General features: G+C 37.2%; 1 protein-coding gene across 2 annotated transcripts in view; it reads right to left on the reverse strand.

The window, feature by feature from the left end:
* MYO3B (myosin IIIB) overlaps positions 1-24,054 on the reverse strand; it is a 189,723-nt gene that overhangs the window by 26,917 nt on the left and 138,752 nt on the right. For both annotated transcript variants that reach the window (XM_088168045.1, XM_088168044.1), the window contains 2 exons: positions 16,158-16,221; positions 15,136-15,274 (listed from right to left, as the gene is read on the reverse strand). In XM_088168045.1, the coding sequence (XP_088024171.1) occupies positions 15,136-15,274; positions 16,158-16,221 (203 nt within the window). The remainder of the gene's footprint in view (positions 1-15,135; positions 15,275-16,157; positions 16,222-24,054) is intronic.

The raw sequence follows: 24,054 nt of genomic DNA on the forward strand, positions 1-24,054 counted from the left end.
GTTGTGTATAAACCATGACTTCCCTGGGTGCACACCAAGCACAAGGTCCATAGCAATGAAGGCAGTGAAAGTAAAAAAGAAAAAAAAAATTGCTCTGAACAACAGTCTAATTTAAGGCATAGTCTATACCAGCAAATGCTACCAATGCATTTATTTCTTGACATCATCTGGATTGGCAAAAGTCCTCAGCCAGAAATACTGCTAGATTTTTGACCAGAACAACTCAATCCATTTGGCAAGTGCTTTAAGAACTTCTTTTCTATGATGCATGCCTTTCCAGAAAGGAAGTTCATTGTCATACATCTGCAGTACAGTTACAGATTCAAAGTCTTCTAACTGCAGATTAGAAGGCTAACTTGCCAGTTCAGTGTAGACTCTTTTTCAGATGCCATCTTGCAAAAGACTACACTAAAAATGCAACATTTTTCACATAAATCTGCAGGCCATAGTCATACACTTACAACAAAAAGAAGGCACATCAGAGTTCTTAAATTTGCAGGAGTCTAATAAGCACCACAAATATTATTGAAATTCCTATGCAAGTAAATTAGAATGTTTTCTTGCAGTTACTTGCAAAGCCATAATTATTAAGGTATTAGCAACTGAAGCAGCAACTGTATATCCCCTTATCACACTTATTGCTCTTTACTGTTTCACAACACAGATATATATTATCTTTGTCTTAAACAAGAAACGTATCAAATAGGAAAGTCTGTGCACAGCCATGCTATATTGTCTATACTGTTCAACCCATTTACTTTTCAAGTTGCAGTATAAACATCTAATTCTAAGCAGTTACTTAGAATTCAGATTTCAATCTTTTTTTTGAAATTGAATGGTCTTACTTAGGCAATGATTTTTATAACACTAAACAAGATGTGTGGATAACCACTACCACACCCTGAAGTATTGGGACCTTTGTGATGAACCTCTGCTTCCGACTGCTGCATTTGTCATATGCAGAACAAGAAGATGTTGTGCACAAGCCTGTGAATTTCTATGTTAATAAATCAAGGATCTCTTGGCTACTGAACTCACAGCTCTGTTCTCTAGTTAGTTCACAAGTATTTAATATCAAAGGGATGCAAATGTGAAGGTTTAGAAATAAGGGAGTAGCTCTTTCAAATTTGAAGCTAAATAAAAAGTCTGACAAGCAATACCATTAACAATCTGTATCACTTTTACCCAGTCTCCTTTCTTGAAATTTAAGCACAACACTAAACAGTGGGACTCCACTTTCACCTCTGCTTCAGGTAGCAGACTCACTTTGCTCAATGATACAGCACCTACAGAAATTGCATTACAGTATTTCATGGAAGTGACCGCATTAAAATAAATTCAAACAGCTATTATAAGCAAAAGTTTCTTCACCTTCCATTTTTTTTCACCACTAGGACGTGGAAACCTTCTGCCTCCTTCACTGCAATGCCATGAGGCATGGCACATTCATATAAATATAATCTTGGCATTCCATTGGAAACGGCTTCATGCTAAAGCCAACCACTTCCTTCATCTCCTTTGTGAAATTATATACCCACACTGAAGTACAGAAGGCATAGTGATAGAATATAAACTACTTTCATGGGCCATACAAGAGAGGATAGTTCTCAAAAGTGCTCACCTTCCTAACCGAGCACAAGCTACGCATTCCCACGAGAAGAAGCCACAAGCAGGATATCGTGTTAACCAAGGCTATTGTTTAAAAACAGACGAGTTGTTTTAGATTAACGATGACTTCTTTTCCTGTGCTCTAGTGAAAACGGATTCTTGTTTCAGTTCTAGATCACTCCTGGCAAGTCAGCAGAGAATATGCACAACACAATGTACAGCAGATTCTAGCACATTGCTGCCTTCCTGCTCTGAGCTTTGTCATCAACTTACATGAAAACAAGCACATGCCCATCTCATCAAAACTTGTTTTGCTCAGTTTGTTTTTGTTTCAAAAGATCCTTCAGGGGAAACAATCTGGTCAAAAATCCAGCCACAATTCAAAAATGTTTATATAAAAGACACTTGGGGCTCAAATCTGTGGGAGCAATATTTTAAAACTCTTGTGTTTTTGTTTCTGATTTGCTGTTCTTACTCAATGTTCTGGTATTGGTATGAAAAAAGCCAGACAAAACCCCAAGCATTAGTTTAACAAATGTAATCCAGATACAACGGGCTAGATTTACAGACCAGCCATGCTTCATGGTGTAGCATGAAGATGCATGATGATGCTGAGCATAATAGGCCCAATTTACAGTTGCCTTGAGGCCTCTTCCAAGAAGAACACTCCTAGCACAGAGGGCCTGCTCACTGCATGCAGAGCCAGCTCTGTTTCTTTGTTCCTACTTGTCCCAGGATAGGAATCATTTGAAGGCAGGCAGCACAAACGTGAACAAAAGCCATCAGGATAAAGGATAAAGTCCTTGAGAAATAATCTTTCTCCCATATCCTCTAGTCTTTCTCATTTTCAGCTGATGTTGAACTGGAGCAAGCTCTGCATATATAGGGACATCTTCATTTGCTGTACCTTTTCAGAGGTTATGAGAGACATTTGTCTTCAATCAACCCAGCACTTGCAATTTTCCAGTTGGCTTGCAAAGGACATGGTAGACACAACTCTAACTCCTTTACAGTTAAACTCAGCTCTCTTACAGATCATATGTACTTATGGCTTTTTCTGACCACAGTAAAGCAACTACAAATCTAAAGGTAGACAACAGTATTCTTATTGCTGGGATTTCTTATTTGCAGAATTTATTTGATGATATTGAGGGAATATGTGTGTTATCTACCACTAATTTTATTTTTTTTAACAGAACATAAACAAGAACACAAAGAAAGTTTTTTTTTCCCGGTAAGGCTTTTTTGTATTATTTCTTCACTAGTTACAGGCTTTACTCAGAGACCAATCTGAGACACACTTACTCATTAAGCAACAAGGGATAAAATATCTTGATAACCCTCTGGTAAAGGCTGAACTTAAATATTGATCCTAAAGTGTCGAGTCAAATAATAAATCTGGTTCTGATTCTCAGAAGCAACTATCAATAGAGCTGAAAGATGTTACTTTTAAAGAACTACGTCCAGAAAGCAAGGCACATCTTGCTCTGCTGTGGATGACCCTGCATAATCATAAGACCTCAAGAAGCTACCACAAGAAGATCTAGAAGAGTGTGAAATTGATTGAAAGCTCTTGCCAACATTCCATTACATTTGGAAAGGTAGATAAGATGCAGAAAGCCATAGAATCATTGAAAGGCTTAGGCTGGAAGGAATCTTAAGAATCATCTAGTTACAATCCTCTGCCATGGGCAGAGATGTCACTAATTAGACCAGATTGCTCGGGGCCCCATGCAACCTGACCTTGAACACTTCCAGGGATGGGACATCCAAAACGTATCCAGACAGAATGTTCAATGCCTCACCACACTTTGAGTAAAGAATTTTCTAACTTCTAATCTAAAGCTGTCCTCTTTTAGTTTAAAAGGGTTCCCTCTTACTCTATTGCTATCTGCCCGTGCAAAAAGTTGCTCTCCCTCTTTTTCACAAGCCCCCTTAAAGTACTGGAAGGTTGCAACGAGGTTACCCTGAAGCCTTCCCTTTTCAGGATGAATAACTCCAGCTCTCTCAGACTGTCTTAATAGAAGAGGCGCTCCAGCTCTCTCACCATTTTTATGGCCACTTATGGACTCACTTCAGCATGTCTGTATTTTTCTTGTGCTGAGGACTCCAGAGCTGAACACAGCACTCCAGGTGGGACCTCAGTTAACTTCTGGAATCTTGTTTTAAGGCTGAATTAATTGTCTAACTCACTGTACTATCTGGAGCATTGTGTTTTACCTTGTCTCTTCTCCTGATGTGATGTTAGGTACTTACATCTTTTGTTATCTTTTTTCGTTTGTTTGGTTAGCTTCCAAAGTTCATAAACAGAAAATCAAAAAAGGTCAAAAAAAGGGTCACTGAAGAAAAGGTTGTTATTACACAAGGGAGAACTTCCCTTATTTCATCTGGTCTCTTCTTTATTTTTGAAGATTTTTGGACCAATTAATGCTCTACCCCTCCAGAGACATAGGCTTCCTAAGCATAACAGAAAAACTACGTTGCAAATAATGATACAAAGTGTTGCACACTGGTGACGCAGTTCTATGGGCAGTACTGCAAAGGAAATGGTTTGCTAAGTATTGCCATTCAAAAAAATTTTACCTTTTAAAATGAATTGTAATTCTCATTTCAAATGCTCTAAACTGGAATTACACTTTTCCCCGAAAAATCTGAGTAACTAGATAGAGTAAAAAAATGGTACAGAAAGCAGTAGGACATTACACTGCCAAGGCTACCAAGCCTTCTGCTCCTACTGAAATTGAACAGAATATTTTTTATTTTTTATCTCATTCACTTCTTTCTCCTTTCTCTGTCACGCTTGTCTGCACAGGTTGATGGCATATTCCCTCTACACTCCACTTCTGGCTTAGTTTTAATTCCATTACGTCTGTTCATGTCTGTCACACGTTTTCCATACATGTGAAGTTCTGCATGGTTTAATCATGCATGATCAGCATTTTATGCCTTACTGCTATAATGTCTTTCAAAAAAAAGTTTAGATTGGTTCCTCTTTTCTTTCTCTTTTTTTCCTTGCAAGGCACATCACAAGTGACTACAATTCCACAAACAACTTACAGAATTTAAGCAGAAAATTGGCAGATGCTTTCTGACTGTGCATGTTTATTTTGTGGGTGGGACAAGAAGAGGGAGTTCTGTGAATTAACAGTGATTTTCTTCAATATGTGTCAATGATTAGCTTATGTGGCACGCTACTACCATGTAGGCAATCTTTGATTTTGAAAGTTAGGTTGTAAATTGCTTATGATAATGAAAGACAATAATGAAAATCCTACTTCATTTGCAATGCCCTGAGACATGTCTGCCTGTGGCTGTCTAATGACCATGTTCTTCCCATGGAATGTTTCAAAGCAGACTATGGTTTACAAATAAGAGTATCTAAATATAGACATGCAAAATTTCATTTTTCTAAGGCAGTTAAGCTCCTTTGGATATGAAGCTGAGGAATTTACCCTTCTTGGGCCTTAAATCAATGATCAAAAGGCACAAAGCATGAGCCTGGATATGCAGATAGAAAACTGATATATACTATAGACTTGAACTTACAGCTGTTCTGAATACCATTGCAAGAGGCAAATCCTTGTGAGGAGATTAAGAACTTCCAATTTATCAGTTTCTTATGAATGAAATATTAAATAGAAGCACATGGACAACAAGAGATGAAAGAAATTCACTTAATCTCAAAGTCTGATGAGCAAAATATGAGGGGTTAGCTCAAACTGGAAGCTTGCTCCTGTGCCCTTTTGGGACATTAGGTGAGACAATATGCAGACCTGAACTCCATATATATTCACCTCTCTCTGAAAAAAAATCATCAGGTCAAATATTTTTGTTACACAAGTATCTCTTTTACCAATTTTTAACTACAGTACCTAGTTCTTAATTTTTAAACTACAACTATCTATGCTGCTACTAAAATTAATTGGTTTTTTAGAGCTGCAGCAAACTTAGTTTTGTATTTTTTTTTTTAAATAAGCCTTTTAAAACTGACAAGCTTGCTGTTATTCATTTGATAGTCATGCTCTTTATCATGACTAAGAATATGCAGTAAAGAACAGCATTAAAAGAATGTAGAAAAACAATTGCGCCAATTTGCTGCAGGGCATTTTTGGTGTTTGCAAATCCCAGTACTACAAAAAGAAGCTGGAACAATGTAATATTTTAAATGTAACTTTTGTGCGTGTGCAGGAGGCAACATAAGCAGACTGGTGAGACGGAGTCCCAAGAATAGAACTACACTCACAAAGCCACAGACAAAGAATAGAAGGCATTCCTCCTAGCCTAGAAGGACAGAAACGAGCTGCAGCTGAAGGTAAAGAGCCAGTACAGCTTTCCAACTTTTTAGTACTAGGCAATCACACGCATTGTCTATATTTGACTCCCAACAAAATGCAAGACAGTCAGATGAAGAAGGACATATTAAAGACGATCAAATCTTCATGGGTATTCTTGCTGGTATTCAGCTTGTTAGTCATGTCTGCATTCTCCCTGTCAGACTTAGCCTGGTAGGGCAGACCAACCTGACGAGCAAGAGTAATTATTAAGTAGTGCTTCTTGCCTTCTCACATTGTTCACTGCCTATGTTTTCACATGTACAAGGCAGTACAAACCTTAAAGACAAAGAACAGGTACTGAGATATTTTTAGGAAAAGAAATATGAGAATTCATAAACCTCTTCTTTTATACCTGTTCTGTTTCGACTAAGATATGCTTGTTGCCTGCCTGACCACCAAAAGAGGAAAGCAGCTCCTCCTTTTCCCACTGGCAGTAGTAACAATACTTCCTGTGATTTTGGTACTCTGACCTTCCCTTGGAGGAAAGAGTGTTATAAGCAGGGAAGGTGCGGGTGTGGCATTATTTTTCTGCTGTACTGACAACACTTGAGCACAACAACTTATTCCTGTAATTCTCTCCATAGGCAAGAAAGATCTGCAAGAAAGATCATCCTTGCCTAGGGTCAGAAGGGAGCTCTGCAAGCTCACAGTTACTGCAACAAGCTAGTATTGGCTATTGCTATACTCAGCTTAATCATTAGAATCATCTGAGGTTATCCATGAGAGAACTGAAATACAAAGTACTTCTAGTGAGTAGAGGGAAATAACAACGGACAGCCAAGTAATACAATTATTGTCACGAGCAGAGCTAATGAATAAGTCATGTAAGGCAATTTTTATCCAACCAAATGCCTCAGAACTAGTTCATTTAGTGAACGGAATACCTATTTATTTAACTGTATCTAGTAGTATCTATATCTTCACATATGTGGTTGCAAACATTTTGTCCTCAGTATCTATTCTTTATTTGTCAGAGATATTTTGGATTTTTTTTTCATTTGCATTGAACAACCATGCAAATTATATACCATGGTTTGGGCTTCTACTAAGCTGCATATGATTTTTTGCAGCTAATCACAATCCACTAGAATAATATCTCAAATTTAGAACAGGAAAAAAATCCAAACCCATACAAAATACATAAGAAGTTAATTTGTTATGGTACTGTCTGAACTATTCCACACACCTCATGTAACATTCTGCAACATCACATTAATTATGTTACTGCTTTTACCAGCATGTTCTCTCTTCACAGTATCTACGAAGAGCTATAAAAAAAATTTGTTAAAGCATACATTGTCTTCCAGAAAGATGTTCTGAAATTCAGCTATTACTATCCAGCTGTAGGGAATTAATCAGAGTGAATTCAGATTTTTAAATACCAGCATACTCCAAGAAATTGTTTGGTAACATACAGCTAGCAGATTAAATCATGGCTCTATAAAACCAAACAGCTAATGGTCTTAGCCTTTTTCTCACAAAAATACCCAGAAATAAAGAAATTATCTAAAGTTTTCTGATTATGAGAAAAAGTTTAAAAATTCTGCAATGCGCAAAAAAAAAAAGCCATTGTGAAAACATTGTGAAAATAATAGACCTATTTTTGCTTTGTGCACACTCTCAAAGCTCTGTACCTACTGTACTTCCTCTAACAAAGTTTATTTACATAAAATGGTGTGATTTTTTTAGATAGAGAAGAGTAATGAATTAGGAACCACACTATATGCCAGAGTACATCAGTCATCTGAGATATGCTGCTGATTCAGAGCACTAGTAACTGCAGCAAAATAACAAAAACGAGGCTGACAGAGAATACTTAAAAGAATTTTCAAACAATAACAACAGGACAGTGAAGTGCTGCATGATGAAAAACTTAACTACCTACAAAGATACAGCGAAAAGAAGTGTTCAAACAAACCTGCATGTTGTGGATAGAAAATGAGGACAAAGAGCAGATGAGCAGCAGCTTGGATCAGTGGACATTATGTGTTAAGAGGAGAAACTTAACCCCTATTAAAACCTACAGCATTATCATGTATTTATTATTCAACTTCATTAAATTTCCTGGATTTCTTACTATATTTTTTGATATCTCAATGAGAGAGTTCTGCATTACAGCAATGCAGTCATTACAAGCTGAATTTCAACTTGGTATACATAGAACAAGTACTGAGTTGTCTCTGGAGAACCCTATTGCAATTTATCTGTGCAGTTTACTTGCATCTTATTTTATCTCTCACCTCTGATACTAATCAGTCATGGCTGCAGGTCAAATCTCTTTGCATTGGAAGCAATCACAATAACCAATCCAGAAGTAAACCAGCCTATAATGAAATTCACTGCCTAGGGCTAAACATAGAGCTAACATGTGTTTAACAAATCAAAGCTTGTATTTATCACTTGCCACTGTTTGTGTCTTTGCGTTTTGGAGGGGAAAAAACAATTAAGAAGCTGTGCCGTAAAGAAAAATTTATGAACAGTCCAATTTATTTTCAGATTTGTCGGTCTGATACTTTGGCAAAATTCAGGCTGCATATCATGCCATTGCAGAGTAGCAAAAGATTTAACAGAAAGCATAGATGGGAGAATCAGTTCAGAATGCAAACATTGCCACTGCAATTCTCAGTAGAAAATTTTACTTAAGGCCAAGAGAAGTGCAACTAATGTCACTTATGTTTGCAGTCAGATTTTCTAAATTCACACTGAATTATATAGTAAAGAACTGAAATCTTGAAGATGAGGTACTGTTTCTCACCCTAATGGCTAGTGAAGCTGAAAGGCTCCTGCACAATTCCAGAAAGTAAAAATTAAGGGTTTCCACAGGGTGGGAGGTGATTGTTCCTCCTGGGGGCTCCTGCAGGTTCCTGCCCTGCGCAATGCAATGCACAGTACCAGGCTTACCTAAAGCATCTATTTGCATAACTATGCAGCCTTGCAACCCTACAAAGGTGATTATCCTTCCCTATAATGATATAAACAGAATCACAGAATAAATTAGACTGGAAAAGACCCCTGAGATCATCAAGTCCAACCTATGACTGAACACTACCTTGTCAATTAGACCATGGCTCTGAGTCCCACATCCAGTCTTTCCTTAAACACCTCCAGGGACAGTGACTCCACCACCTCCCTGGGCAGTTCACTCCAATATTTAATCACCCCTTCTGTGAAGAAATTCTTCTTAATGTCCAATGTCAACCTTCACTAGCACAGCTTAAAACTGTGATCTCTTGTCCTGTCACTGGTTACCTGGGAGAAGAGGCTGCCCCCCACCTGGCTACACCCTCCTTCCAGTGAGTTGTAGAGAGATGAGGTCTCCCCACATCTCCTCTTCTCCCAGCTAAACACCCCCAGCTCCCTCAGCTGCTCCTCACAGATCTTGTGCTCCACACTCTTCACCAGTTTCATTGCCCTTCTCTGGACCTATTCCAGCACCTCAATGTCTTTTCTGAACTGAGGGGCCCAGAACTGGACACAGCACTTGAGGTGTGACCTCACCGGAGTTGAGTACGGGGGGACAGTCCTTGTCCTGGCCTGTTGGCCACACTATTCCTGATACAGGCCAGGATGTCATTGGCTTTCTTGGCCATCTGGGCACACACTGGCTGTGTTCAGCTGCTGTTGACCAGCACTGCCAGGTCCTTTCCCACTGGGCCACTTTCCATGCAGGACCCAGCACTTGGTCATGGTGAACCTCATGGCTGTTGGTTGGCCCATTGATCCAGCCTGTCCAGGTCCCTCTGCAGGGCTTCCCTACCCTCCAGCAGATTGACATTCTGACTAAACTTGGTGTTGTCTGTAAATGCACTCATAGTAGACTCCGTCCCCTCTTCTAGATCACCCACCAATAAAGATATTTAACTGAACTGGGCCCAACACTTATCCCTGGGGGACACCACCTAGTGACTGGACACAAAGTGGATGTAGCACCATTCTCCACCACTCTCTGAGCCTGGCTATCCAGGCAATTCTTAACAATAATTACTGCTTTGAGACAGCTTTATTACCAGCTTATTTTCTCAAGAGACATCCTAAAAAATATTTGCTTATGAGGATTTTTACTTATACATTTGAAGATAAAATGAATTATCTGGAAACATTATTTCCATTTACTAAGCCCAAAGCATTTATCCCAGGTGTGATGAGACCAGTAATCCTGTGATACTCTTTCAGGAAAAAATAAAAAGAAGTTACTTTTTCTCCTGCACGCGCCCAATCAGATTTTGGTTCAAAAGCCACAGAACACTAGCAGGATCTTTTCATTGGAAATTCATTATACAACATATCACATCAGCAACTCCTCTGCTGGAACCTTCAGCTGCCAATAGTAATTATAGAATACAGTGTGGTATGCTGTAGGAAAATACTATGGAGATCTCACAGGCCTCACACAGAGCTACAGCACGCTCAGCACAATCAGATCATACTATGTAACACTACCTTGGCTTTTTAGAGTTTCTTGTAACAGTCAAACTGTCCTGTGATCATGCTATTTTATTTGCAAAAGAATAACCAACTCAAACCTGACCCATTCAAAAAAATTACCTGAAACAAAACCAAATATTCTGCACCAAACTCCTCTAAACCCCAGATATGTAAAAAACTTCTCATGTCAATTTTTTATAACCAAGAGACCAGATTCTGCTCAGTGTTATGATTTTACTCACTACAGTCAAGTTTTTAATGATTTATATTCCCTCAGTGTAAGATTAGTCTCAGTGGAGAGCTTAAAAATGATGAAACAAAACTCCTGTTTAAACAACCAAAAGTAATTCTACATAGATTACAAATTATTTCCTTTAAATTCCTCAGTGATAGGATTCTGAAATCAATGGCATTCACGTGTCAGTATCATCCCATCTGCCAGTGACAACTAGTCAAAAGTCCATGCAGTACTTCACACTACATCATGGAGCAATGGTTTTGCTTTTACTTAGAAAGGAAGGTTTGTTATAATGAAATCAAACAGGAAGCTGAGTTATACAAACGGCTGAATGGCTTGGATTAATCTCTCTCTACTTGCACAAAGTGAAGTGGCAACTCTGGTTACAAGGTACCCAGATCTTGATACCACATTTTGTGCGAGATAGTGCCTGTTCTTTACTATAATACCTATTACAGTCATGCTGGGATTTTGAATTTCTGTGAATCCAAGGATAAAAAGTGCCCCCATTTCCAAGTCACTACTGATTATTGCTTTGCCAGAGCCGTTAACATTTTTCAAAAAATGTTAAAATAGGAATGAAATGAGATCAGAGTTAAAACTCCACTACAATGTTAAACTACCATGTAGTGTAACATACTTCTCTATATTTAAGCACCTTCCACTTAAAAGCACAAGACATTGAATCAAGACTGTACTTTAGATTGAGGCAGTTTAAAACATTTTCAATAATGAAGTCTGGCACAAAGAAAACTGTACTCTGAAGCAAAGACCAAACATCAATGGCTTGGGTATTTTAACATGATCATGCTTCTTAGCATTAAAGTTGGATCATTTCTTTAAAATTGGAATTCAGTCCTAACTTTTAATGAAGTCATCATTATTTTAAATTTCCTGTTTAGGGTGATGAACCTGTAAATACCATCTGTGTGATGACAACCAGAGAGTAACATTTTGGGAATAATGTCTCCCATGCCCACAGTGCCCCTACTAAAACTTGTCCACAGTACTTTCTCAGGTAGGCAGCAGCCTTCGTCCCTATCAAGCAGAAACTTGACATATTTAATTATGTGCTTATCCTCCATCAGTACAAAACCCAGTGACTTCATATGTTTCTCCAAACCCAGCACAGCTACATTCACCAAATCCCATTTTTCTTCCCTGAAGAAAGGAAGAGAAATAATTATCAATATTAAAAAAACCCAACACATATTGCAAGAAAAACATTAAAAATGGGTCACTGACTAATAGGACTCTAGCTTGAAACATGACAAGCCCTAATTTCCACTAGTTTTGAAAATATAAAAGATTAAAGAATCTAAAATCAAAGGCTATACTGAAATGAACTATTCACTGCCTCAGACTGTGACTATAGACAACACTGAAGACAGTACTTCCAGATCTCACAGAATCCTAGCAAATTTATCTACCTTTCACAAAGTTTCAGCATTGCAGTGTGGGGTTCAAGGCATAAACTGAACATATCCATAAGTCACATTGTTCTCCCATGAGACAATGTCCATGGCCAGAGACTCTTCTGTATTTTCCCACTTGTTCAAAATGTCTGTGCTAAGCCTAAAAAATTATGTCATCGTTTGGTCAATGCAGAGATACTATTAGCTTTCCTTTTGCAAATGTATTTCCTTTGCATCTCAGAAAATCTGTCACATTTACCTTTGAAGCAAAGTTACATTGGTCAATTCCCTATGAAAGTACTCACTTTTCATTAATAATTTCAAATAGTCTCATGATCTATCTCATCTATGGGAATACCACTACTTGGTCTCTGGTGATTATATTATTTTGATTCCTTCAGTACTACTTTATTGTGACTAGAATAATTAACTTCTGGCTTAATTGTTACTGATGACTGGACTCTCTGCCCAGGCCCTGTGTCACAGCAGAGACACTGGAGGGAATTCTCGGCATTGTTACTGGTCTTGCCCCAGTGCCCTGGCAGAGTGCAGTGCAGGGGAATGTTCAGTGTAGAACCAGCCCCTGTGACTCTATACAACCATAGCACATGCATGCACTTGCTGTGCTTGCAGTTTGGCCATACTGCTCAGTCTTTCTGTGACCCAGTGAGAAGGCTTTTGATGTGAAAAAGAGGCTTTTGTTTCCGTATTAATTACAGAGTATAGTTCTTTGCATGACTTTCGTGGAAATTTCCTTCTCTATTCTTCCTTTGCCAATCTGTTATTAAGAACAGGCAGCCTGTGCTATTAGAAGCTGGATAATAAGACATGAGAGAATAGATTGCTCGATTAATACAGAAACACACAAACTCATATCAGCCATGTTGTTCTTTTGTGTTCTATCCCCTCTCGACTGAACTACAGCCTTACCCACTAAGGCCTCAAGACAAATAAGTAGCCTGTCCTTCCTTTTGTGCTTAAGCCTGCATATAGACTTCCTCTTTAAGCAAACACCAACACTGCTTCATAACTGGGTCATGGACCAGTGCAGAAGCCTGTCACATTCCCCTCCCCATCGGCCTTGTATTTCAGGTCCAAGCACCAGCAAGCTGACAGACTAGTGCTGTCTGTAATGTAATGTAACTTACATAGAATTAAAAATCAGTCTCTAACATTGCAGAATAATGTTTCACTATGAAAAATAACAGTCTTTGCATTGTTTGGACCACCTAGTGGGCAGTCTTTTTAGTGTAAATAACAGCTTATGTAGTATCACCCTACATTGTAAAGCATACATATTTTTATATGTGCTTTCTTATTCCAAAGAGATACTTCTTATTTCATTTGTTATTCATGGTAGGTGTAAGAATATTATCTGCTTAAAAGTGTTCTTTATACATTAAGGCTGAATACAGCCTGAGTGCCAGGTGAAAGTATCTGCATCTCTGAATGCAAGCCGTGTTTTTAAAAGCATCCAAAGAAGTTATTATTCTTCACAGGTTTACTTCCTTAATAGTTACTCATTGAAGTGTGATTTATATGATAATCTATCTGAATATTTTCATGCTTAACTAGGAAACTCCTTACTTCTCTGCATTTGCATGCTTATTCGTTTAAAGATAGATGTCTCTTCAATAGTTCAGATCAATGTTGCATTTATCTCCTCTTCAAATTTTATTCTATCATTTCACATTATTGAAGATGCTCTAAATTACTGGGTAATGGCTCTGAATCATGTTTGCTAAGGGTGTAATTCTGCCAGTTTTACTCTAATTGTTTTACCTCAGACACAAGGTCTTTGATTTCAAGGAGACCAGTTGCAGGCTAACACACAATATGCAGTGAGAGTAAAGATGATGGATTTGGGCCCTGACTGCTCTCCTCAAGAGGATTTGCTGCAATGAAGATATTTCTGTTTGACAGGTTTATTGTTTAACATGCAATAATTTAAAATAGTAATGCAAACTTCCCCTGCAGTTCCACACTATGGATTCAAATCCCATATGGACTGAAATGCATGAAGAGGGAAAAATGGATTTCTCAATCTGCTCTGTTTAAATACTATTCTCTTTTTAGCATGGAAAGCACATTATGCCTGTTTAAAAGAGGAAAAACACTGAATTTGCATTATTTCCCGTAACAGAATGATCTCCCTATAAATACCTATCTTCTTACCTTTACATTCTAAATTGTTTTATTGAACTCTGTAAAATTTAACCACAGAAATTGCGGATTAGAGTTTAATTATTCAGATAAATATTTGTAGATTTCCAAGATGAAAGATGTCCCATTAAATAAATAAACAGTGCACATTATAAACAACACAGCATTATAAATAATTAATTTTCAGTATTAATCTGGAAATTAATTTACTATCATATACATTTTAGCTCTGGTTAAAGATATCACATCATCAACCTACTTAATCTTAAATTGTCAAAGTTATTCGACAGTCTAGTAATAAAGTCTGTATTCATGGATTTACAAAGACAAGATGATTATAAAATCCATGATGAGAGAAAAGTATTCTGATAGGTAATGAGTTCCTGGAATATCCAAAGACAAACCAGGTAAAACTCAAAAAATGTCAAAATGTTTTATTTTACGTTTTTAAACTCTTGCTGAACATGGCAAAAGTAACATAACAGCAAATAAAATTAAAAAAATGCAATGCACAGATTGTAGAATTACTGCAGATGTTCCTGTGCTGCTGACTGAATCTTTGTGTGTGTGAACAAACTAGGAGCCTTTCATTCTGCCAAACATGAGAGATTTTGTAACCGTCTTTGACTTCTGAGGTTGGAAGGCAAAGGAAAGCTGAAGCTCTTGAAGGTAGATTTGATTTCATTAAAAGCGTATTTTGAGATTAGTAATGACACTTTCAATAGAAAGTGTATTTTAAAAATCATTTTACTTTTGCCTCTGTAATACACATACATAAAGGCTTTTTCATATTTCCAGAGTGAAAATGTGTAGAAGAAAGTTTTTTCCATTTTGTTTCCTGCCTTTGAAGGGATTGTTAAACGATCTCATCAATATATAAAGTTACACGCTGGCAACATGTAGCTTATAAGTAGTAAACAAAACATCTCTGCTACTTTATTATATGTCTTACCTTCTTTTTTATGGGATGTCAAGAGACTTGACAACTGATGGTCTGCAACTGTCTGGGATTGGCTAATTGATTGTGAATCATTTTTTTCAAACGAATGTTTTAGAATAAATGGAGAAGCAGAAATCTCATCCAAATAATTCTGGAATAAAGAATGCTGGTTAGGCACATAAGAAATGCATTGATTCCACTTGGTCATGATAACTTACAGCTGTGATCTCATAGAGAGAAACTTGTTATTTTCCAAGACTCTCTAAAACATCTAATGCTAGATTTAAGTTACACAAGATTCTTGTGGTTTTCAGCAACACCAACTTAGCACCCATGTCACAAGCATTTGTTTACTTTTTTCCATTTAACTTATTTATCCCCTTTCCTCATGCAGTTAAATCATAGCATGCACTGTATGCTGATTTCCTCTCATAGTTAATTTGTATCTTTAGAAAAAAGCTATAGGAAGGTATTAATCTGCTTAACATTTCTAAGTACATCATCCAAGGGATTTTGTTTTTTTAATCTTACATATGCTCAGCAGAGTTACTGGCAAAAACTGTACATTTTCTCCATTTCATCCTTTCAACATCAAATGGTAAGCAGCAAAAATTGGATCAGACTTCAAAGACTATGCTGTGCTCCAAGTCACAGAGCGACTCCTCCATTTCACATATTGAATTCGAGCAGGATATCAAAGTGCTACCAAAGAACCTCAGGTCCTTACTAAAAAAGAGTCTCTAACATCTGTAGAAAGTGAAGTGCACAGACAAATCACCTCAGGGAGCAGCTAGCATTTATTCTCAGCAGCAAATTTCCAGCCTTTTGATTCTCTTATTCACTGTACCTCCCTGTCTCTCTACAGAACTAAAGTTCTTAGCAAGCAGGCTTTTGTCTCAAAGACTTCAAAACATCACTAACGGTTTCATGTTCAGATGGCTATGCCAAGCAGCCATGAACACACTGCAGAACTGTGGACTCAGGAATTTGAAGTTATAATGGGATGTTGTTTTAGGATCTAAACTTGGTAGTACCTTTTCAGTTTGTTTGTCAAGAAAATCAGGCACCATGGGAGAAGACTGGTTACTGGTTTGCAGCCTAAAAGCAAAGCAAAAGAAAAAAAATTAGTTGAGATACTGTAATTCCTTCAGTCTTATAAAAGGTTTACTGGAATAGACACTTTTTTGGTTGATTTTCCCTTTTCGCCCTCCCCCAATTTCTAAACATCCACATACAATCAATTTAGAAATAAAACCCAGACCAGTCCCATTTCCTCTTAGAAGAAAGTGTATACTGTCAAACACAGCAACAGGTAATGAGCAACGAATTTTTCAGTAAAAATTTGTGGGTCCGTGCAGATGTGTAAAATGAGTTTATGAGAATTTAATGAAATTGAAGTAATTTGCTAAGATTTTACATGAAATCATTTTTTTCCCAGGGCTGTGAAAAGCAGAATTCAGAGTTCAAACTTAGACACTCAAAATTTGATCAATGAGGAAGAAGTAAAACACGTGTTCTCCTAAAGCTATTTGGGTTAAGGACAGAGCAAGAAGTAAGATATCTTAGATTCTTTGTCTATATCTGTTACTATTTTACCATCACATTATGTCATCATATATTAAAGGCCAACTCCTACTTCATTAATGCTGATTAAAATAACATAAAAACCTTCTGCAGGCCGTTATCCTCATTGTCAGGCCTTTGAAGGCAATAGATTTCTTCAACAGTAAAGTCCACTCAGACAGAACTTGTTTCAGAATCTTCAGCAATGCAATACCAAAAAAAGATGCTGCCTATTTCATTTAGTGGATTAAAAAAAATTAGGTTAATAGAAATTATTTGGTATTCTCCTGGTGCTCAAACTGGGATTAAAACAAAGACTTTTTCGTTGTCAAAACAGAATGAAGTTCATAAATATGGTAAACATTCATCTTTTCTGTAATGTTGCAATTTCATGAGGGAACTTTGGACTTACATATCAGACTAGGGGAATTTAAGTTCCCCTTTATTCTTTAACACAAAGAAAGAGAAGAAAAACATTCTCCCTAAAATGTAAGTTGAATTTAAACTTGTGTTTTCCTTGGAGGAAATGAAGGGATCCATTTTAGAACTGCATTATCATTTAGTACTGGCACACTTCTTAAAGTGGAAAGTATAACATATGTCTAGGACATATTTGACACTGCATTTTTGCATATACTGTATTATCTGCAAAGTTCTTTATTACTATTTATCTTGTATATATATTATTTAGATAATAATTCATTTAGTGGGACTGGTTAGACAACTTGCCACTTTTCCCCAAAATTTCCTCAAGCATTTGTTGAGATTATGTACTCCCCTTTTCCTCAACATTTCTGAAAATAAATCAAATACAAGGTAAAAAATGATGAATAATCCTCAAATATCACTGTGGTGGATGTCAAAATCAAAATTTGCTGTCAGATCAGTAAGCTGCAAATGGCCTACAATGCCAAAACCAGACTGAATCATTACATAAATTAAAATATTCAGATTGATTGTTTAAAGCACAAAGATAAAAATCAGCAACTTGCCTTCTGTACAGCTTAACCTAGCAAAAATCAGCCTCTGGAATCTGGAAGCCCTGAAACCTGACTCTATGTCAGGATCTCAGTGATGCCTTGTTTCTGATTAAAACAATTCTAAATTGGTTTGTATTTGCTGCAAGTGAGCCCATCCTGCCACAGAAGTACTGTTGCTACCAGAAGTATGCACTTGATAACCAGCTGTTACTCAAGAGCTTTTTAATTGCATTTTTCTTCCCTTGTCTTGGTAAGATGGGGAATAGCAGAACAGCTTGGTGGGCACCTGGCAGCCAGCCAAGGTCAACCCACCACAATGTCAAACTGGCAGGGAACACTTCTGAAAACATGTTATCAACTACAGATCTGGGTTCATGTGCCTGGTTTCAGTCAGGCAACTCAACAATTTGCTGCTGACTGTTCAGCTACTGAGCTATAATATGCCTCAGTCTTCACATGCAGGCTGTCTATAAATCACTCCATTAGCAAGAAACATTGGAAAAAGAGAGAAACATTGATTCTTAAGGTCTGTCTACACATCTGTATAGTGTATAGACTCACTATCCTTAGCACTGAAAGCAGTTGAACCACAACAACATAAATCCAGTAATGGAGATTATCTTATGTTGGAGAAAAAGAAATCTCGTTTTGGATTTACTCTGGCCATTATGAGTAGAAGTAATGACACTTTAACTTTCATTATTTAAATGCTTTTGAAAATGTCAGAAACATGACTAGATATTCTACTAGAAATAATACAGTTCATTTTGCAAAAGTACTATTTCACAGAACAGAACAAATCTAATCCTTCCAGAATGGGTAGATGAAAAATTCCAAAGGTGTGGAAAGGAGGGAAAAAACAGATGATACCGGAAAATTGTGCCCAAATTCCCATTTACACCTTAAATATCTTCAGTAACTATTTAAACTTATGAATGGCAAAGTAATTAGAAGCTCACATGGCATCAGAATCAGGCCCATGGATTCTCCTGCATGCCACAAGGATGGCAGACTTCCTATTTCCATCACAAGCAATAATCTTAATGTTTTCTATGATTAAAAATAGTAAAGAGAAGCTATTAAAGGAAATCAGAAAGTTCTTATCCCAGTTTTTCTTACAGAAAGAAATGAAAATTCATATTCAAAAGATGACTTATACAAGAAATTGCAATGTGATCTTGACAGAAACTGAAATCACCCAAGGAGAGAGTATGGGAAAGGTGTAGGGAATAAATCACCAGGACCCAATGGCATTCTTCTGAATATCCTGAAAAAAATAGGTTTAAAATGTAGAGATGTGACCCTTTCAATCAGCTCTCCATGAAGAATAGAAACATATCAACATAGTATTACTTTTCTTTTCCTTTTAATCAAAAGAATTATTGGAAGGTTTTGTTACTGACTGACAGAGAACCTCACTTCAGTGAGATGCAGGATGCAGACGAAGTCAAAGAAACCACAGAAAAGACAGAAGAGCTTTTATACGAAACAGGAGAATTCATATGAAACCAGTTTCTGAATGAATTTGTGCTCATGTAACTGAAATCATGTTTAATCTCTCCTCTCAATGATACACAGGATACTGTGGTTATGTGCTAATCCACCAGTGCTCATGCAGGTAAATCCACATGCAATCCAATGGGCCTCCAGCCATAGCAAACCATTGAGAAATGAATCACTCATTTTTCAGGCACAGCAACCATGCCATTGCAAGTAAAGCATACGCACGGAGAATTCATCTAGATCAATTCCTATACTTACTCCCCATACTGATGCAGCAACAGCTGGTGGCACTACGATGTTATAAAAGCTTGCAATGCCAAATTCACTGGCACAGATATGTTACAGTTCAAGAAGTCACTGTGCACTTACAAATAATAAAAAACTTGACAAATCATCTAAGTCACCCCCATTTTCAGAGAAAAATCAGCTACACCTATTTTTTCTTTTTTTTTTCTTTTTTTTTCCCCTCAAACATTTGCTAAACCTGATTTTAAAAACCTGCAGTGATGAAGCTGTCAAAACTCCCCAGGGTAACCTACACAGGGTTTAACTAAGCTTACCATCAGTAAGCTTTTCTTGATGTCTAACCTAACATTCTTGTGCTGCAATGCAAGCCCATTATTTCTCTCTTGATTCCCAACAGAGAACAGTTTGTTTTCACATCAGCCTTTCATGATTGGAGAAATTATACCATATGACCTTTAGTTTTTCATCGCCTTTATACAACTTCCTTTACCATGGTTTATAGAGGTATGTGATGTATGTGATCATTTTTGTTGCCAAAGAACTTGCTAATTTTCTTCAAGGGCAGTCTCTAATACACTAACTTAACCAAGTCTTGACAATGATGAGAAAACTTTATAATGCACATGTGAGTTGAATGTATCCTCACTGCTAGTTAACCTCCCAATGTAAACTTTGGAGCACTACTGACTTTCATATTGTACTTCATCACATTTCATGTAACTGCTTTTGATTCAAGTCCTACCTCTCAAGCCCTTGTACCACTACTCACTTAGTACTGATACAAATTTAGTAATCAGATTCTGCTTCATCAATCAAGCCATTAGAGATCAGAAACAGACTCATTCCTAGAACTTGACTTTCACATACATACTTCTTGTAGGAAGAGAAAAATGCCGATAATTATTCTTCGTCTATAGTTTTTTAAATATCTAAGTTGGTGTGCCTGTGTAGCTTTTTACAGACTCTATTATACAATCTTGATTCTGTAAGGCTCATGTGAATATCACATATTTTACTAAAAAGAATGTTTTCTGAGAACCTAAGCTGACCAAGGCCTGAACATGACACCAAATAGCTAAAAAGAGAAAGATACAAAGAAAAAAATCACAATTAACTCTGTTCAAGAGTGTGAACTGGCATTGATGTCAGGTATCTTCTACTCTTAATACAAAGAGCTCCAAAGAAAACCAAGGAGCAAGGGATAGTCACTGACACAGAGTTATAGCCACAGATCCAACTGATGTGTAACAAAGTCACTATGTGGAAACAATGCTTTCTTCTATACAACACAGTATAGAAGCACTGATTGTGTACATGTAGCTAACTTATATTGTGATGTTTAGCAGCCATTGAGCTATACTACAGTGAGCTAGAGGAAAAAAATTAACAATACAGTAAGTGTTTCCTGGGGAGGTATCAGATCAGTATTACTTAACACAATTTTCATTTGAGAAGGAAATGGAAAAGATGATGATGGTAGAACATGCAGGTTACAGATACTTTGATGGGGTTCTAAAGGGATTTAAAGATATTTAAGAATGACAGCTCTGTCTGAACAAGAAGATGAACGAGGTAGCAGAGATTAAGGTCTTTAGTCACTGAACTATAGATTAGCCTGCTAAGCAAGAACATTTATGAAAAATATATTCACTCGAGATCTGTCAATCTAACAAGTTCAAATCACACGATGTTTTAGAAAATTACTTCTCATTTCTCCATAAATTATTCCTAATTAGCTCAAAAGATCCCTAATACTAACTTGGGATTTTAGCTATGCTATTGCAAAATGCAGCATTTTTGATTTTTGCAATGATCAAATGCAAAATGGAGGCAGAAATTAAGTAAGGTTGGTGTCTGTGCTCTCCTTGTGAGAGAGGACACCCCATCACACATAGTCTGCTGCCTATTCAGCTCTATACAGAATGGTAAATCTGCTATTCTGCTGTTGAAAAACTGGCTCAGAAAGGTTTCCACTTTCCTCATTTGAATCATGTTTGATTCATGTCTTGATCATGTTTGACTTTAAAATAACTGCTCCTTTTAAGGTTTGATTCAGTTCCTTGATGCCATGCAGGCCTGCAGGTTCCTCTCAGTGGCTGATGAAGTCAAGAAAAGTCTTAGCAAGTGTTTCATATATGCATAGCTTTTGGGGAATAATGAAAACTTAGTGTCAGCTTCCCAGGTGCACAATTATTCCCAGGATCCTGTTTCAGTAGGAGCCACAGACACTTCCACAGCTTTGTGGAATTGAATGGAAAAAAATTTTTTCAATGAGACCAAGTCACTTCCTTGCTAACATTTACACTACATATTTTTACTCCAGAGATATTTGCCAACTCTCAATGCATCCTTAGTTGCCTGTGACATCAGCTTTGCATTTGACTTGATTACCAAGTCAAGCATATAAATGCATGAAGCATTTTAACATGTAATGCTAAATCAACAAATGTGTGCATTTAATTAGTAAGCCATGTCATTTATTAGCTTCTGTTTGTTTATGTCCTGCATTCAATGACTGAAGAGCATGAACTAGGTGCAGCGATTCAATTCCTTCCACAGAATTAATTTTTTTTAAGTGCTCATCTCTTCTGAACACTTTGAAATTCATGACTTAGTAAAACGCAATGCTGTACATATAACACTATAACTCAGCTTTTAAACAGATCTTTAAAAGAGCAGCCAATTGCCAAACATTTAACTGTGAAGTTATACTCCTCTGCATGCAACAGATCTGTGTGCCATTTTGCTTTCTGAACCCAAGTACCTTTAAGCTCATTTCTCATTTTCCAAAACTACCAGTTATGGAAAAAACCCAACCAACCAACCAACCAACAAAAAACCTAAAAGAAATTATAAGAAATGAAAGAAAATAGTATTTTTTTTTTAATACTTTCATGCCACAGTACATGAAGCCACAATGAAGCTGCCTTCTCTAGGGACAGGTTACCTACTCTGTTAAGCATCTGCACCTTTCTGTTTCCTACAAGTTTCCTGTATGACTGAACAGCCATGTGCTTAAAACAACAGCCTGGTGACAGCTACATGAAAAAGCGGTCCTTGATTTATGGGAACTAAGTTACTAGATTTAGTCCCAGGGTTCTGAATATTACCTGTGAAATGCTGACATTTTCAAGTCTTGCTGAAACCACTGGAACCTGAGGCCATTGCTGAGAAATGTATGGGATTATGCAAATAATGTGCAGTTTTTGTTTGGGTTAAATTGAGAACTGCCAGCAGTAATGAGAGTTTCCCAACTCCCGAAGAAGAACTTATTTATCTATCTGACTAAACTGCAACAAGGACTAGGTACAAGACCTGAACTGCCAATGTATTTCACATGGGCATCTTCAGAGCTAAATGCATTTACACACTGATTTCAATGTAAGTCTGGTGGCGAAACATCTTAATAGGCTGTATATATGTGCTTCACAGAACCCAAATTCACCTCAATAGTAACCAAACCATAAAATCTCCATGAGTCTCAAAAGATGTACAATTAGGCCAAGTTGTACCAAATCCAAATACATTTGTTTGGTGAGTAACAAAGAATTCCAAAGACCTTTTAATACAAAAAAATGGAAGAAAGCCATTCCTACACACAAAATAAATGAATAAAAAAAGTTTAAAGAGGCTCTGTGCCTCCAAACAAGTCCAGATGAAAAGTCTATTTACATTGTAAATAATTATAATTCTGGATGCCAAAGAAAACTGACAGTAGAGATCTTACTAGCTCTTGCTTTCAACCATCAGTGCAGACTGGAGAACAAATGAACATATGATCACCAATAGTCCTAAACAGATCACAAGATACACACCCCTTAAAGAAACAGAAGGTGCTGCATGCAAATGAAGGGAATCATAAACTAGGAATCTCATTCCCCAGTGAGCAGTCAAGCAAGCCCAAACCAGAGCTATGATGGTAAAATGCAGTAGCTTGTTCTTTACCCTGAAAATAATTACTAAAACCATTTATTTATTTATTTATTTATTCCTTGTCCAATGGCCTGAAGATTTTTCTTTCTGAAACAGAATACTTGATTCAAGGGAAGGATTCACTACTAACCTTCAAGAATGCAGGTCGTTACACCTGCATGCACACACACAAATTTCTACAATAATGGTCTAGGGCATCTACCAGAGTTAGCATGGAAGTTAACAAAACTCAGTGCAATGAGCACACATAGAAATAACTGTTAACTTCTCCAGAATGGTTTCAGCAGGAGCAATCTTGTAACTCTCAGCCACTGAAACTGATGAAAGGGATTAGTCCTGCAAATGCAGCCACCCGTCAGACATAACAGATCCCTTTTGCCTCTTATACCTAAGGAAGTGTCAGGGGAAGATTTGCCTGGAATGAATCCATTGCTTAAAGTGGTAAAATACCTTTTTGCTTCAAAAAAGAGAGCACCACTATGGTTTACAGCATTCCTAGGCTTTCTGTTAGTGACTTGTCCATCTGCTCTTGACAGCTCTTTCCCCCGTCTCATTGTTGGTCTGCACGGAGCTTTATAGGCACAGAAGGGTAACTTTCTACTCTCGGACATTTAATAACATGCACTGAAGTGAATGCTGAAATGCTGAGCACTTGCAATTCTGTCTGCAATCTACAGTATTCTGGGTACTTAAAGAAGTGCACAAA

This window comes from Sturnus vulgaris, chromosome 7 (assembly GCF_052056855.1).
Source record: "Sturnus vulgaris isolate bStuVul1 chromosome 7, bStuVul1.hap1, whole genome shotgun sequence".
Taxonomy (NCBI): domain Eukaryota; kingdom Metazoa; phylum Chordata; class Aves; order Passeriformes; family Sturnidae; genus Sturnus; species Sturnus vulgaris.